Genomic DNA, 16,244 nt, shown 5'->3' on the forward strand with positions numbered 1-16,244 from the left:
TGAGTCCCGGTCTGAGTCCCGGTTAAAGTCCAGGTCTAAGTCCAGGTCTGAGTCCCGGTCTGAGTCCAGGTCTGAGTCCAGGTCTGAGTCCAGGTCTAAGTCCAGGTCTGAGTCCAGGTCTGAGTCCAGGTCTCAGTCCAGGTCTGAGTCCCGGTCTGAGTCCAGGTCTGAGTCCCGGTCTGAGTCCAGGTCTGAGTCCAGGTCTGAGTCCCGGTCTGAGTCCAGGTCTGAGTCCCGGTCTGAGTCCCGGTTAAAGTCCAGGTCTAAGTCCAGGTCTGAGTCCCGGTCTGAGTCCAGGTCTGAGTCCAGGTCTGAGTCCAGGTCTGAGTCCCGGTCTGAGTCCAGGTCTGAGTCCAGGTCTGAGTCCCGGTCTGAGTCCCGGTCTGAGTCCAGGTCTGAGTCCCGGTCTGAGTCCAGGTCTGAGTCCAGGTCTGAGTCCCGGTCTGAGTCCAGGTCTGAGTCCAGGTCTGAGTCCCGATCTGAGTCCAGGTCTGAGTCCAGGTCTGAGTCCAGGTCTAAGTCCAGGTCTGAGTCCAGGTCTGAGTCCAGGTCTGAGTCCAGGTCTAAGTCCAGGTCTGAGTCCAGGTCTGAGTCCAGGTCTGAGTCCCGGTCTGAGTCCAGGTCTGAGTCCAGGTCTGAGTCCAGGTCTGAGTCCAGGTCTAAGTCCAGGTCTGAGTCCAGGTCTGAGTCCAGGTCTGAGTCCCGGTCTGAGTCCAGGTCTGAGTCCAGGTCTGAGTCCAGGTCTGAATCCCGGTGTGAGTCCCGGTCTGAGTCCAGGTCTGAGTCCCGGTGTGAGTCCCGGTCTGAGTCCAGGTCTGAGTCCCGGTCTGAGTCCCGGTCTGAGTCCAGGTCTGAGTCCAGGTCTGAGTCCCGGTCTGAGTCAAGGTCTGAGTCCAGGTCAAAGTCCCGGTCTGAGTCCCGGTCTGAGTCCAGGTCTGAGTCCAGGTCTGAGTCCCGGTCTGAGTCCAGGTCTGAGTCCAGGTCTGAGTCCCGGTCTGAGTCCCGGTCTGAGTCAAGGTCTGAGTCCAGGTCTGAGTCCCGGTCTGAGTCAAGGTCTGAGTCCAGGTCTAAGTCCAGGTCTGAGTCCAGGTCTGAGTCCAGGTCTGAGTCCAGGTCTAAGTCCAGGTCTGAGTCCAGGTCTGAGTCCAGGTCTGAGTCCAGGTCTGAGTCCCGGGCTGAGTCCAGGTCTAAGTCCAGGTCTGAGTCCAGGTCTGAGTCCCGGTCTGAGTCCAGGTCTGAGTCCCGGTCTGAGTCCCGGTCTGAGTCCAGGTCTGAGTCCCGGTCTGAGTCCCGGTCTGAGTCCAGGTCTGAGTCCCGGTCTGAGTCCAGGTCTGAGTCCAGGTCTGAGTCCAGGTCTAAGTCCAGGTCTGAGTCCAGGTCTGAGTCCAGGTCTGAGTCCAGGTCTGAGTCCCGGTCTGAGTCCAGGTCTGAGTCCCGGTCAAAGTCCAGGTCTGAGTCCCGGTCTGAGTCCAGGTCTGAGTCCAGGTCTGAGTCCAGGTCTAAGTCCAGGTCTGAGTCCTAGTCTGAGTCCAGGTCTGAGTCCAGGTCTGAGTCCAGGTCTAAGTCCAGGTCTGAGTCCAGGTCTGAGTCCAGGTCTGAGTCCCGGTCTGAGTCCAGGTCTGAGTCCCGGTCTGAGTCCAGGTCTGAGTCCAGGTCTGAGTCCCGGTCTGAGTCCAGGTCTAAGTCCCGGTCTGAGTCCCGGTCTGAGTCCAGGTCTGAGTCCCGGTCTGAGTCCCGGTCTGAGTCCAGGTCTGAGTCCAGGTCTGAGTCCCGGTCTGAGTCCAGGTCTGAGTCCAGGTCTGAGTCCCGGTCTGAGTCCAGGTCTGAGTCCAGGTCTGAGTCCCGGTCTGAGTCCAGGTCTGAGTCCCGGTCTGAGTCCAGGTCTGAGTCCAGGTCTGAGTCCAGGTCTAAGTCCAGGTCTGAGTCCAGGTCTGAGTCCAGGTCTAAGTCCAGGTCTGAGTCCAGGTCTGAGTCCAGGTCTGAGTCCCGGTCTGAGTCCAGGTCTGAGTCCAGGTCTGAGTCCAGGTCTAAGTCCAGGTCTGAGTCCAGGTCTGAGTCCCGGTCTGAGTCCAGGTCTGAGTCCAGGTCTGAGTCCCGGTCTGAGTCCAGGTCTGAATCCCGGTGTGAGTCCCGGTCTGAGTCCAGGTCTGAGTCCCGGTGTGAGTCCCGGTCTGAGTCCAGGTCTGAGTCCCGGTCTGAGTCCAGGTCTGAGTCCAGGTCTGAGTCCAGGTCTGAGTCCAGGTCTGAGTCCCGGTCTGAGTCAAGGTCTGAGTCCAGGTCAAAGTCCCGGTCTGAGTCCCGGTCTGAGTCCAGGTCTGAGTCCAGGTCTGAGTCCCGGTCTGAGTCCAGGTCTGAGTCCAGGTCTGAGTCCCGGTCTGAGTCCAGGTCTGAGTCCAGGTCTGAGTCCAGGTCTGAGTCCCGGTCTGAGTCCCGGTCTCAGTCCAGGTCTGAGTCCCGGTCTGAGTCCCGGTCTGAGTCCCGGTCTGAGTCCAGGTCTGAGTCCAGGTCTGAGTCCCGGTCTGAGTCCAGGTCTGAGTCCAGGTCTAAGTCCAGGTCTGAGTCCAGGTCTGAGTCCAGGTCTGAGTCCCGGTCTGAGTCCAGGTCTCAGTCCAGGTCTGAGTCCCGGTCTGAGTCCAGGTCTCAGTCCAGGTCTGAGTCCCGGTCTGAGTCCCGGTCTGAGTCCAGGTCTGAGTCCAGGTCTGAGTCCCGGTCTGAGTCCCGGTCTGAGTCCAGGTCCGAGTCCAGGTCCGAGTCCCGGTCTGAGTCCAGGTCTGAGTCCAGGTCTGAGTCCCGGTCTGAGTCCAGGTCTGAGTCCAGGTCTGAGTCCAGGTCTGAGTCCCGGTCTGAGTCCAGGTCTCAGTCCAGGTCTGAGTCCCGGTCTGAGTCCAGGTCTCAGTCCAGGTCTGAGTCCCGGTCTGAGTCCAGGTCTAAGTCCAGGTCTGAGTCCAGGTCTGAGTCCAGGTCTGAGTCCAGGTCTCAGTCCAGGTCTCAGTCCAGGTCTCAGTCCAGGTCTGAGTCCAGGTCTGAGTCCCGGTCTGAGTCCAGGTCTGAGTCCCGGTCTGAGTCCAGGTCTGAGTCCCGGTCTGAGTCCAGGTCTGAGTCCCGGTCTGAGTCCAGGTCTGAGTCCCGGTCTGAGTCCAGGTCTGAGTCCCGGTCTGAGTCCAGGTCTGAGTCCCGGTCTGAGTCCAGGTCTGAGTCCCGGTGTGAGTCCCGGTCTGAGTCCAGGTCTGAGTCCCGGTCTGAGTCCCGGTCTGAGTCCAGGTCTGAGTCCCGGTCTGAGTCCAGGTCTGAGTCCAGGTCTGAGTCCAGGTCTGAGTCCCGGTCTGAGTCAAGGTCTGAGTCCAGGTCAAAGTCCAGGTCTGAGTCCCGGTCTCAGTCCAGGTCTGAGTCCCGGTCTGAGTCCAGGTCTGAGTCCCGGTCTGAGTCCAGGTCTGAGTCCAGGTCTGAGTCCCGGTCTGAGTCCAGGTCTGAGTCCAGGTCTAAGTCCAGGTCTGAGTCCAGGTCTGAGTCCAGGTCTAAGTCCAGGTCTGAGTCCAGGTCTAAGTCCAGGTCTGAGTCCCGGTCTGAGTCCCGATCTGAGTCCAGGTCTGAGTCCAGGTCTGAGTCCCGGTCTGAGTCCAGGTCTGAGTCCAGGTCTGAGTCCAGGTCTGAGTCCAGGTCTGAGTCCAGGTCTGAGTCCAGGTCTGAGTCCCGGTCTGAGTCCCGGTCTGAGTCCAGGTCTGAGTCCAGGTCTGAGTCCCGGTCTGAGTCCAGGTCTGAGTCCAGGTCTGAGTCCAGGTCTAAGTCCAGGTCTGAGTCCAGGTCTAAGTCCAGGTCTGAGTCCAGGTCTGAGTCCCGGTCTGAGTCCAGGTCTGAGTCCAGGTCTGAGTCCAGGTCTAAGTCCAGGTCTGAGTCCCGGTCTGAGTCCAGGTCTGAGTCCCGGTCTGAGTCCCGGTCTGAGTCCAGGTCTGAGTACAGGTCTGAGTCCCGTTCTGAGTCCAGGTCTGAGTCCAGGTCTGAGTCCAGGTCTGAGTCCAGGTCTAAGTCCAGGTCTGAGTCCCGGTCTGAGTCCCGGTCTCAGTCCAGGTCTGAGTCCCGGTCTGAGTCCAGGTCTAAGTCCAGGTCTGAGTCCAGGTCTGAGTCCAGGTCTGAGTCCAGGTCTAAGTCCAGGTCTGAGTCCAGGTCTGAGTCCCGGTCTGAGTCCAGGTCTGAGTCCCGGTCTGAGTCCAGGTCTGAGTCCAGGTCTGAGTCCCGGTCTGAGTCCAGGTCTGAGTCCAGGTCTAAGTCCAGGTCTGAGTCCCAGTCTGAGTCCAGGTCTGAGTCCCGGTCTGAGTCCAGGTCTGAGTCCAGGTCAAAGTCCAGGTCTGAGTCCCGGTCTGAGTCCAGGTCTGAGTCCAGGTCTGAGTCCAGGTCTAAGTCCAGGTCTGAGTCCCAGTCTGAGTCCAGGTCTGAGTCCAGGTCTGAGTCCCGGTCTGAGTCAAGGTCTGAGTCCAGGTCAAAGTCCAGGTCTGAGTCCCGGTCTCAGTCCAGGTCTGAGTCCCGGTCTGAGTCCAGGTCTGAGTCCCGGTCTGAGTCCAGGTCTGAGTCCAGGTCTGAGTCCCGGTCTGAGTCCAGGTCTGAGTCCAGGTCTAAGTCCAGGTCTGAGTCCAGGTCTGAGTCCAGGTCTAAGTCCAGGTCTGAGTCCAGGTCTAAGTCCAGGTCTGAGTCCCGGTCTGAGTCCCGATCTGAGTCCAGGTCTGAGTCCAGGTCTGAGTCCCGGTCTGAGTCCAGGTCTGAGTCCCGGTCTGAGTCCCGGTCTGAGTCCAGGTCTGAGTCCCGGTCTGAGTCCAGGTCTGAGTCCAGGTCTGAGTCCAGGTCTGAGTCCCGGTCTGAGTCCAGGTCTGAGTCCAGGTCTGAGTCCCGGTCTGAGTCCCGGTCTGAGTCCAGGTCTGAGTCCAGGTCTGAGTCCCGGTCTGAGTCCAGGTCTGAGTCCAGGTCTGAGTCCAGGTCTAAGTCCAGGTCTGAGTCCAGGTCTAAGTCCAGGTCTGAGTCCAGGTCTGAGTCCCGGTCTGAGTCCAGGTCTGAGTCCAGGTCTGAGTCCAGGTCTAAGTCCAGGTCTGAGTCCCGGTCTGAGTCCAGGTCTGAGTCCCGGTCTGAGTCCCGGTCTGAGTCCAGGTCTGAGTACAGGTCTGAGTCCCGTTCTGAGTCCAGGTCTGAGTCCAGGTCTGAGTCCAGGTCTGAGTCCAGGTCTAAGTCCAGGTCTGAGTCCCGGTCTGAGTCCCGGTCTCAGTCCAGGTCTGAGTCCCGGTCTGAGTCCAGGTCTAAGTCCAGGTCTGAGTCCAGGTCTGAGTCCAGGTCTGAGTCCAGGTCTAAGTCCAGGTCTGAGTCCAGGTCTGAGTCCCGGTCTGAGTCCAGGTCTGAGTCCCGGTCTGAGTCCAGGTCTGAGTCCAGGTCTGAGTCCCGGTCTGAGTCCAGGTCTGAGTCCAGGTCTAAGTCCAGGTCTGAGTCCCGGTCTGAGTCCAGGTCTGAGTCCCGGTCTGAGTCCAGGTCTGTGTCCCGGTCTGAGTCCAGGTCTGAGTCCCAGTCTGAGTCCAGGTCTGAGTCCCGGTCTGAGTCCAGGTCTGAGTCCCGGTCTGAGTCCCGGTCTGAGTCCCGGTCTGAGTCCAGGTCTGAGTCCAGGTCTGAGTCCAGGTCTAAGTCCAGGTCTGAGTCCCAGTCTGAGTCCAGGTCTGAGTCCCGGTCTGAGTCCAGGTCTGAGTCCAGGTCAAAGTCCAGGTCTGAGTCCCGGTCTGAGTCCAGGTCTGAGTCCAGGTCTGAGTCCAGGTCTAAGTCCAGGTCTTAGTCCCAGTCTGAGTCCAGGTCTGAGTCCAGGTCTGAGTCCAGGTCTAAGTCCAGGTCTGAGTCCAGGTCTGAGTCCAGGTCTGAGTCCCGGTCTGAGTCCAGGTCTGAGTCCCGGTCTGAGTCCAGGTCTGAGTCCAGGTCTGAGTCCCGGTCTGAGTCAAGGTCTGAGTCCAGGTCTAAGTCCCGGTCTGAGTCCCGGTCTGAGTCCAGGTCTGAGTCCCGGTCTGAGTCCCGGTCTGAGTCCAGGTCTGAGTCCCGGTCTGAGTCCAGGTCTGAGTCCAGGTCTGAGTCCCGGTCTGAGTCCAGGTCTGAGTCCAGGTCTGAGTCCAGGTCTGAGTCCAGGTCTAAGTCCAGGTCTGAGTCCAGGTCTGAGTCCAGGTCTGAGTCCAGGTCTGAGTCCCGGTCTGAGTCCAGGTCTGAGTCCAGGTCTGAGTCCAGGTCTGAGTCCAGGTCTAAGTCCAGATCTGAGTCCAGGTCTGAGTCCAGGTCTGAGTCCCGGTCTGAGTCCAGGTCTGAGTCCCGGTCTGAGTCCAGGTCTGAGTCCAGGTCTGAGTCCAGGTCTGAGTCCAGATCTGAGTCCAGGTCTGAGTCCCGGTCTGAGTCCCGGTCTGAGTCCAGGTCTAAGTCCAGGTCTGAGTCCTGGTCTGAGTCCAGGTCTGAGTCCCGGTCTGAGTCCCGGTCTGAGTCCAGGTCTGAGTCCCGGTCTGAGTCCCGGTCTGAGTCCAGGTCTAAGTCCAGGTCTGAGTCCAGGTCTGAGTCCAGGTCTGAGTCCAGGTCTGAGTCCAGGTCTGAGTCCAGGTCTAAGTCCAGGTCTGAGTCCAGGTCTGAGTCCAGGTCTGAGTCCCGGTCTGAGTCCAGGTCTGAGTCCCGGTCTGAGTCCAGGTCTGAGTCCAGGTCTGAGTCCCGGTCTGAGTCCCGGTCTGAGTCCAGGTCTGAGTCCCAGTCTGAGTCCAGGTCTGAGTCCAGGTCTAAGTCCAGGTCTGAGTCCCGGTCTGAGTCCAGGTCTGAGTCCAGGTCTGAGTCCCGGTCTGAGTCCAGGTCTGAGTCCCGGTCTGAGTCCAGGTCTCAGTCCAGGTCTGAGTCCCGGTCTGAGTCCCGGTCTGAGTCCAGGTCTGAGTCCAGGTCTGAGTCCCGGTCTGAGTCCCGGTCTGAGTCCAGGTCCGAGTCCAGGTCTGAGTCCCGGTCTGAGTCCAGGTCTGAGTCCAGGTCTGAGTCCAGGTCTGAGTCCAGGTCTGAGTCCCGGTCTGAGTCCAGGTCTGAGTCCAGGTCTAAGTCCAGGTCTGAGTCCCGGTCTGAGTCCCGGTCTGAGTCCCGGTCTGAGTCCAGGTCTGAGTCCCGGTCTGAGTCCAGGTCTAAGTCCAGGTCTGAGTCCAGGTCTGAGTCCAGGTCTGAGTCCAGGTCTCAGTCCAGGTCTCAGTCCAGGTCTGAGTCCCGGTCTGAGTCCAGGTCTGAGTCCAGGTCTGAGTCCCGGTCTGAGTCCAGGTCTGAGTCCAGGTCTGAGTCCCGGTCTGAGTCCAGGTCTGAGTCCAGGTCTGAGTCCAGGTCTGAGTCCCGGTCTGAGTCCAGGTCTGAGTCCCGGTGTGAGTCCCGGTGTGAGTCCCGGTCTGAGTCCCGGTCTGAGTCCCGGTCTGAGTCCAGGTCTGAGTCCAGGTCTGAGTCCTGGTCTAAGTCCAGGTCTGAGTCCCGGTCTGAGTCCCGATCTGAGTCCAGGTCTGAGTCCAGGTCTTAGTCCCGGTCTGAGTCCAGGTCTGAGTCCCGGTCTGAGTCCCGGTCTGAGTCCAGGTCTGAGTCCCGGTCTGAGTCCAGGTCTGAGTCCAGGTCTGAGTCCAGGTCTAAGTCCAGGTCTGAGTCCCGGTCTGAGTCCAGGTCTGAGTCCAGGTCTGAGTCCAGGTCTGAGTCCCGGTCTGAGTCCAGGTCTGAGTCCAGGTCTGAGTCCCGGTCTGAGTCCAGGTCTGAGTCCAGGTCTGAGTCCAGGTCTGAGTCCAGGTCTGAGTCCCGGTCTGAGTCCAGGTCTGAGTCCAGGTCTAAGTCCAGGTCTGAGTCCCGGTCTGAGTCCAGGTCTGAGTCCCGGTCTCAGTCCCGGTCTGAGTCCAGGTCTGAGTACAGGTCTGAGTCCCGTTCTGAGTCCAGGTCTGAGTCCAGGTCTGAGTCCAGGTCTAAGTCCAGGTCTGAGTCCCGGTCTGAGTCCAGGTCTGAGTCCAGGTCTGAGTCCCGGTCTGAGTCCAGGTCTGAGTCCAGGTCTGAGTCCAGGTCTGAGTACCGGTCTGAGTCCAGGTCTAAGTCCAGGTCTGAGTCCAGGTCTGAGTCCCGGTCTGAGTCCAGGTCTGAGTCCCGGTCTGAGTCCAGGTCTGAGTCCAGGTCTGAGTCCCGGTCTGAGTCCAGGTCTGAGTCCAGGTCTAAGTCCAGGTCTGAGTCCCGGTCTGAGTCCAGGTCTGAGTCCCGGTCTGAGTCCAGGTCTGAGTCCCGGTCTGAGTCCAGGTCTGAGTCCCAGTCTGAGTCCAGGTCTGAGTCCCGGTCTGAGTCCAGGTCTGAGTCCCGGTCTGAGTCCCGGTCTGAGTCCAGGTCTGAGTCCCAGTCTGAGTCCAGGTTTGAGTCCCAGTCTGAGTCCAGGTCTGAGTCCAGGTCTGAGTCCCGGTCTGAGTCCAGGTCTGAGTCCAGGTCTGAGTCCCGGTCTGAGTCCCCGGTCTGAGTCCCGGTCTGAGTCCAGGTCTGAGTCCAGGTCTGAGTCCAGGTCTAAGTCCAGGTCTGAGTCCAGGTCTGAGTCCCGGTCTGAGTCCCGGTCTGAGTCTAGGTCTGAGTCCAGGTCTGAGTCCCGGTCTGAGTCCCGGTCTGAGTCCCGGTCTGAGTCCCGGTCTGAGTCTAGGTCTGAGTCCCGGTCTGAGTCCAGGTCTGAGTCCCGGTCTGAGTCCCGGTCTGAGTCCAGGTCTGAGTCCCGGTCTGAGTCCCGGTCTGAGTCCCGGTCTGAGTCCCGGTCTGAGTCCAGGTCTGAGTCCCGGTCTGAGTCCCGGTCTGAGTCCAGGTCTGAGTCAAGGTCTGAGTCCCGGTCTGAGTCCCGGTCTGAGTCCAGGTCTGAGTCCAGGTCTAAGTCCAGGTCTGAGTCCCAGTCTGAGTCCCGGTCTGAGTCCCGGTCTGAGTCCAGGTCTGAGTCCCGGTCTGAGTCCCGGTCTGAGTCCAGGTCTAAGTCCCAGTCTGAGTCCAGGTCTAAGTCCAGGTCTGAGTCCCGGTCTGAGTCCAGGTCTGAGTCCCAGGTCTGAGTCCCGGTCTGAGTCCCGGTCTGAGTCCAGGTCTGAGTCCCGGTCTGAGTCCAGGTCTGAGTCCAGGTCTGAGTCCAGGTCTGAGTCCCGGTCTGAGTCCCGGTCTGAGTCCAGGTCTGAGTCCCGGTCTGAGTCCAGGTCTGAGTCCAGGTCTGAGTCCAGGTCTGAGTCCAGGTCTGAGTCCCGGTCTGAGTCTAGGTCTGAGTCCAGGTCTGAGTCCAGGTCTGAGTCCCGGTCTGAGTCCCGGTCTGAGTCCAGGTCTGAGTCCCGGTCTGAGTCCCGGTCTGAGTCCCGGTCTGAGTCCAGGTCTGAGTCCAGGTCTGAGTCCAGGTCTGAGTCCCGGTCTGAGTCCCGGTCTGAGTCCAGGTCTGAGTCCCGGTCTGAGTCCAGGTCTGAGTCCAGGTCTGAGTCCAGGTCTGAGTCCCGGTCTGAGTCCAGGTCTGAGTCCCAGTCTGAGTCCAGGTTTGAGTCCCAGTCTGAGTCCAGGTCTGAGTCCAGGTCTGAGTCCAGGTCTGAGTCCCGGTCTGAGTCCACGTCTGAGTCCCGGTCTGAGTCCAGGTCTGAGTCCCGGTCTGAGTCCCGGTCTAAGTCCAGGTCTGAGTCCCGGTCTGAGTCCAGGTCTGAGTCCAGTTCTGAGTCCAGGTCTTGGTGAACTGACCAGTTTTTCATAATTTCCATAAGCTGCTGACGATATATTTCTTGATGTCCATGATATCAGAACTTCAGAAATGAGCATCTGGTGGAGATTTTTCACGTTGGGGAACTTTCTGCCAACCAGCTTTGCTTGCTGGGTTGTGATGTGGGTTCAGATCTGGAGACGGAGCTGCCCACGGTGGGATCCAGACCTGCTTCTTCTGGCCGCCTTAAGATCCATTTCTGCTCATTTTTAATCCGTTTCAAACATCACTGCTCTCACACGCTTCCCTTGCGTTAGCCAACGCAGCCACCAGGGGGCAGTGCAGAGTTCAGCGGACCCCACCGAGTTCTGACGTCAGTTTCAGACGGTAAACATGACGACGGTGGGGAATCCGAATGACCGTTCGCAGGTCATACATCAGCTCAACACTGTCCACAGTCTGCAGTGGTACTACTCCACTTTATGGACCAAATTATACGTGTAAAATCTCCGCCTCTGTCTTTATCGTGGAGAATAATGGTTTTTATCAAAAGGACGTAGATGTTTGTGTAAAGCTCCAGTCCTGCAAACGGTAACGTCCGTTTCAAACATCGCCGTCATACTTTCATACATCTTTTATGGTCGTTGAGTCTGCTGTGTTGAGAGTTCTGACAATGTTTGGTTGCAGTAATGCAGCGATTTAAAGCTGTTTACAACCGTCCAAAAGCACCAGAAGAAGAAGAGAACCATGAAGTTTGTTTCTGTCCTCCTCAACTCCTTCTGACACATTTTATGTGGCAGTTTCTGCATCATCTGCCTCCTGTTCCTCTTCTTCTTCTCTGATTTATTCCTTTCGCTGATTAAGTGCCAGCTACACAACCGCCCCCCCCCTCCCTGTTTTCTGTGTCGCGAAGCTCTGAAAATGGATCAAATTATACTCGAACGCGACCCGGGAGACGGATGCAGAAATAAGCAGAGCTGTTGTGGTCTCTTGTTCTCTCCCCGAGCTGGTCCAGATCCAGGTTCACATTCAGGTCCTGATCTTCTTGGTGTGTGTTTGTCCTCAGAGTGTGTGTCCTGGTCTTGTCTTCCTGTTATCTGGCGTTTAAGATCTTATCTTTGGAGCAGAGACTGACGACGCTCGGCTCCATCACAGAGTTCAGCCACAATGAGTGAGTCCTCACAGCAGTTTATGTTCTCACAGAAAGTTCCACATATTCAGCTTCCTGTATGTCAGAAAGAACCTGAAACCGAACATGACCTTCACAGGTGGACGTAACTTCACTTTTTCCAAACTATAACAAACCCGAGACGGGTCCTGACGCCTTTTGTGCCTACGAACCCCCCCTTACCGGACTCAGGCTCAGGTCTCAGCTTTTTGCCGTTGGTGTGGTTCTGTTGGCTTCATCACGTCATGATCTCCTGCTCCAGAATGAAGATGTTGAGATGAGGACCTCAGCTGGAAAAGGTGGAGTGTCCACTCAAGATGAGGAATGAGGTCCTGCCCCAACCAAAGGAGTTCCTGTATGTCGGGATCTTGTTCAGGAATGAGGGAAGGGTGGAGTAGCAGGTCTACAGGTGGTTCAGTGCAGCACCTGCAGTGATGTGGACTCTGCAGCGGTCTGTCTTTGTAAAAAAGAATCAGAACTGAAAGATCTGGATTTAGTGTTTTTTCCCTCACAGAGGGACATCAGATATGTTTAGAGACCGAAAGAGCATGATCATGAATACAAGTGTCTGAAATGAGTTTCCTCCTCTGATTCTCTGGGCTCATCCTGAAAGATACAAGCTTTGTCAGAGATCAGAGTAGAACTGCTGCTCCTCCACATCCAGAGGAACCAGACGAGGTTGATCAGACATCTGCCTACTGGACTTCACCCTGATGGAGTGGTCCAGGAATGTCCCAACATGAGGAGAACAAGGACACGTGGGAAGAACGATGTCTCTGGACTGGACTGGGAATGCCTCCAGACTTCCCCGGATGAGCTGAAAGATGAGAAGGAAGTCTGGACCCAAACCCACATGGATGGACAGACGGATGGATGGATGGATGGATGGATGGATGGATGGATGGATGGATGGGTGGATGATGGATGGGTGGATGGATAGATGGATGGATGAAGGATGGATGATGGATGGGTGGTGGATGGATGATGGATGGATGAAGGATGGATGATGGATGGATGAAGGATGGATGATGGATGGATGGATGGATGATGGATGGATGGATGAATGGATGGATGATGGATGGATGATGGATGGATGGATGGATGGATGGATGGATGATGGATGGATGGATGGATGGATGATGGATGGATGGATGGATGGATGATGGATGGATGATGGATGGATGGATGGATGGATGGATGGATGATGGATGGATGGATGGATGGATGATGGATGGATGATGGATGGATGGATGGATGGATGATGGATGGATGGATGGATGATGGATGGATGATGGATGGATGGATGGATGATGGATGGATGATGGATGGATGATGGATGGATGGATGGATGATGGATGGATGATGGATGGATGATGGATGATGGATGATGGATGGATGGATGGATGATGGATGGATGATGGATGGATGATGGATGGATGGATGGATGGATGATGGATGGATGATGGATGGATGATGGATGGATGGATGGATGGATGGATGATGGATGGATGGATGGATGATGGATGGATGATGGATGGATGATGGATGATGGATGGATGATGGATGGATGGATGGATGGATGGATGATGGATGGATGATGGATGGATGGATGGATGGATGATGGATGGATGGATGGATGGATGGATGGATGATGGATGGATGATGGATGGATGGATGGATGGATGATGGATGATGGATGGATGGATGGATGGATGATGGATGGATGATGGATGGATGGATGATGGATGGATGGATGGATGGATGGATGGATGATGGATGGATGGATGGATGGATGATGGATGGATGGATGGATGGATGATGGATGGATGATGGATGGATGGATGGATGGATGGATGGATGATGGATGGATGGATGGATGGATGATGGATGGATGATGGATGGATGGATGGATGGATGATGGATGGATGGATGGATGATGGATGGATGATGGATGGATGGATGGATGATGGATGGATGATGGATGGATGATGGATGGATGGATGGATGATGGATGGATGATGGATGGATGATGGATGATGGATGATGGATGATGGATGGATGATGGATGGATGGATGGATGGATGATGGATGATGGATGGATGGATGGATGATGGATGGATGATGGATGGATGGATGGATGATGGATGGATGATGGATGGATGGATGGATGATGGATGGATGATGGATGATGGATGATGGATGGATGATGGATGGATGGATGGATGGATGATGGATGGATGATGGATGATGGATGGATGATGGATGGATGGATGGATGGATGATGGATGGATGGATGGATGGATGGATGATGGATGGATGGATGGATGATGGATGGATGATGGATGGATGATGGATGATGGATGGATGATGGATGGATGGATGGATGGATGGATGGATGATGGATCATGGAACTATAAATGCTTCTGGTTCAATGAAAGCTTGTATGTAAAAAGTCCTGTTTATCATCATCATCATCGTCATCAGACCACGACGACCACGACATGTGAAATTTTACATAAACATTCTGGGATGAAGAATAACGAGCACGTGATTCTGATTTAATGTCCGAATTCCTGGCAAATCATTTGTGACGTGTTCTGTTACAGCTCAGATTCCTCACAACTCCTTCCCGTGTTGTGTGTTTTCCAGAAACAGCATCCTCTCCCGGAGTTCGGAAGTGAACATGGAGGTTTTCTCTGATCTGCTCACCATCAACCTGCTGAAGCTGGAGAAGGTTGGTCACTTCTAAGCTACCTGCAACATAACCGGCAACATAACCTGCCTGATCGCAGTAATCAATGATTTATAGGCAGAGATGTGATTATTGGAAGAAGAGCCTGTCCCTCATCCATCAGTCTGCACTCGTGTCATTTCAGGCCTGCTGCTTCCCAGCTTCACGTTTTATCATATCTGATCCAGATTCTGAGACTTTTTGCATTATGTTATTATAAAGTATTTACTGGAAACCCTGTTGAAGACAATCCGGAACCTGTCTTCTGCCCCCTGGTGGACACATTTTGCACTACACTTTAACTTTTTCTGAAGGGACAAATAAATCTTCATATTAAAACAAATTTTAATTTTCCCCAAACGTTTGGTCATTAAACCCATCATTTGTTTTTTTAGGTGCAGAAGAACCTGCAGAAGCTGCTGGAAGAAGCTGCCTGAGTGTTCTGGAAAGTCTGCTGAATGTAGACTAAGAACATTTACGTTTCTTAAAAACACGATTTCTGTCCTACAAAGATAAAAACACGTGATTATCTGGACTTCAGAGAGCTAATCTGATGATCATCTTATCTGTTGCCATGGAAACTCAGTCTTGAAATGGTCTGGATAGAATGCAACGAAATCCCTGGAGCAGCACAACCTCCAAACCAGAACCAGGAAGGAAAACCACCATCAGAACCAGAACCTGGAAGGAAAACCACCATCAGAACCAGAACCAGGAAGGAAAACCACCATCAGAATCAGAACCAGGAAGGAAAACCACCATCAGAACCAGAACTATAGGAGGGAAAAACTCAATCAGGACCAGAACCAGGAAGGAAAACCTCCATCAGAACCAGAACCAAGAGGAAAACCTCCATCAGGACCAGAACCAGGAAGGAAAACCTCCATCAGAACCAGAACCAGGAAGGAAAACCTCCATCAGAACCAGAACCAAGAGGAAAACCTCCATCAGGACCAGAACCAAGAGGAAAACCTCCATCAGAACCAGAACCAAGAGGAAAACCTCCATCAGAACCAGAACCAGGAAGGAAAACCTCCATCAGAACCAGAACCAAGAGGAAAACCTCCATCAGAACCAGAACCAGGAAGGAAAACCTCCATCAGAACCAGAACCAAGAGGAAAACCTCCATCAGGACCAGAACCAGGAAGGAAAACCTCCATCAGGACCAAATGATCAAACCTTGTGTTCGCCTCACATTTAAAGGAACATTCCACACAATCCTAGTATTGCTGCTGAGGAAGTCAGCTCTGTTTTGGGACTTATGATAACATGAAATAAAATATTTTGTGAAGTGAATTCTGTTTGAAATAAAGTTTTATTTTTGTTGAAAAGTTTGTTTTTGTTTCTTATCCTGTTGGATGTTGGATAACTTCATCCCTGCATTCATGTTCCTTAACTGCATTACCTCAGGCACCTTTAAATGTGCAGTCTGATTTATGATGAACTGGATTATGATGAACTAGACTATTATAAATTGGATTATGTTGATCAAAACTATGAAGAACCGGACTACGATAAATCAGTCTGGTTCACCATGGCTCAGTTCATCATGGTGCAATTTATCAGAGTCCAGTTTATCGTAGTCTGATTTATCATAGTTCGATTCATCATAATGCAGTTAATCATAATCCGATTTATCATATTTTGAGTCTGGTTTATAATAGTCCAGTTTATCATAGTCTGATTTATCATAGACCAGTACATCATAGTCCAGTTTATCACATTTGAATTCTATTTACAGTCCAGTTCATTATAGTCCAGTTCATCATGGTGCGATTTATCATAGTTTGGTTAATCCTAGTCCAATTCATCATTGTCAGGTTCATCAGTCCGACTTATCATAGCATGGTCTATCATAGTCTAGTTCATCATAGTCAAGTTCATCATAGTCTGGTTTATCATAGTCCAGTTTATCATAGTCCAGTTCATCATGGTGCGATTTATCAGTTAAGTTAATCATAGTCCGATTTATCATGGTGCAAATTATCATAGTCTGATTCATCATTGTACAGTTTGTCAGTGTTCGATTTATTATAGCCCAGTTCATCATAGTCCAGTTTATCATAGTCTGATTTATCATAGTTTAGTTCTTCATAGCCCAGTTGTAACCTGATTAAAACTTCCAATATGTGATCCACAGTGGTTCAGTTTTAAATGACTGTCTATAGAAACCAGTTCATGAAGATAATTACAGAAACAAAAACCAGGATAAAAAAATCTTCTTTCAGGACCAGAATCAATAAGGAGGTCCATCTTCCTTGAATGTCTGATGGTGGAGAAGAGGGTCAGCAAGCGGCAGGAAGGAAAGTTTGAAGATGATCTGAAGGTAAAAAAAGACTTCTGATCCCAGACTGGGATCCCGTTCTGTTCCCTAAAAACACAGTGGGATCCGGTTCCGGTCCCTGAAGCCAGACTGGGATCTGGTTCCGGTTCCTGAATCCAGACTGGGATCCCATTCCGGCCCCTAAAAACACAGTGGGATCCGGTTCCGGTCCCTGAAGCCAGACTGGGATCTGGTTCCGGTTCCTGAATCCAGACTGGGATCCCATTCCGGCCCCTAAAAACACAGTGGGATCCCGTTCCGGTCCCTGAAGCCAGACTAGGATCCCGTTCCGGTCCCTAAAAACACAGTGGGATCCCGTTTCGGTCCCTGAAGCCAGACTGGGATCTGGTT

At 53.9% G+C, this 16,244-nt stretch overlaps 1 protein-coding gene across 1 annotated transcript in view; it reads left to right on the top strand.

Annotated features, from left to right (window-relative positions):
- Nucleotides 1-14,006, top strand: part of gramd2b (GRAM domain containing 2B) — a gene marked incomplete at both ends in the record, with an annotated part of 47,593 nt that extends 33,587 nt beyond the window's left edge. The window contains 4 exons of the mRNA XM_079251178.1: nt 9,988-10,057; nt 10,737-10,841; nt 13,488-13,572; nt 13,965-14,006. Of these exons, the coding sequence (XP_079107304.1) occupies nt 9,988-10,057; nt 10,737-10,841; nt 13,488-13,572; nt 13,965-14,006 (302 nt within the window). The remainder of the gene's footprint in view (nt 1-9,987; nt 10,058-10,736; nt 10,842-13,487; nt 13,573-13,964) is intronic.
- Nucleotides 14,007-16,244: the final 2,238 nt, after the last annotated feature.

Source organism: Telmatherina bonti (genome assembly GCF_933228915.1).
Source record: "Telmatherina bonti genome assembly, chromosome: 13".
In the NCBI taxonomy this organism is placed as follows: Eukaryota; Metazoa; Chordata; class Actinopteri; order Atheriniformes; family Telmatherinidae; genus Telmatherina; species Telmatherina bonti.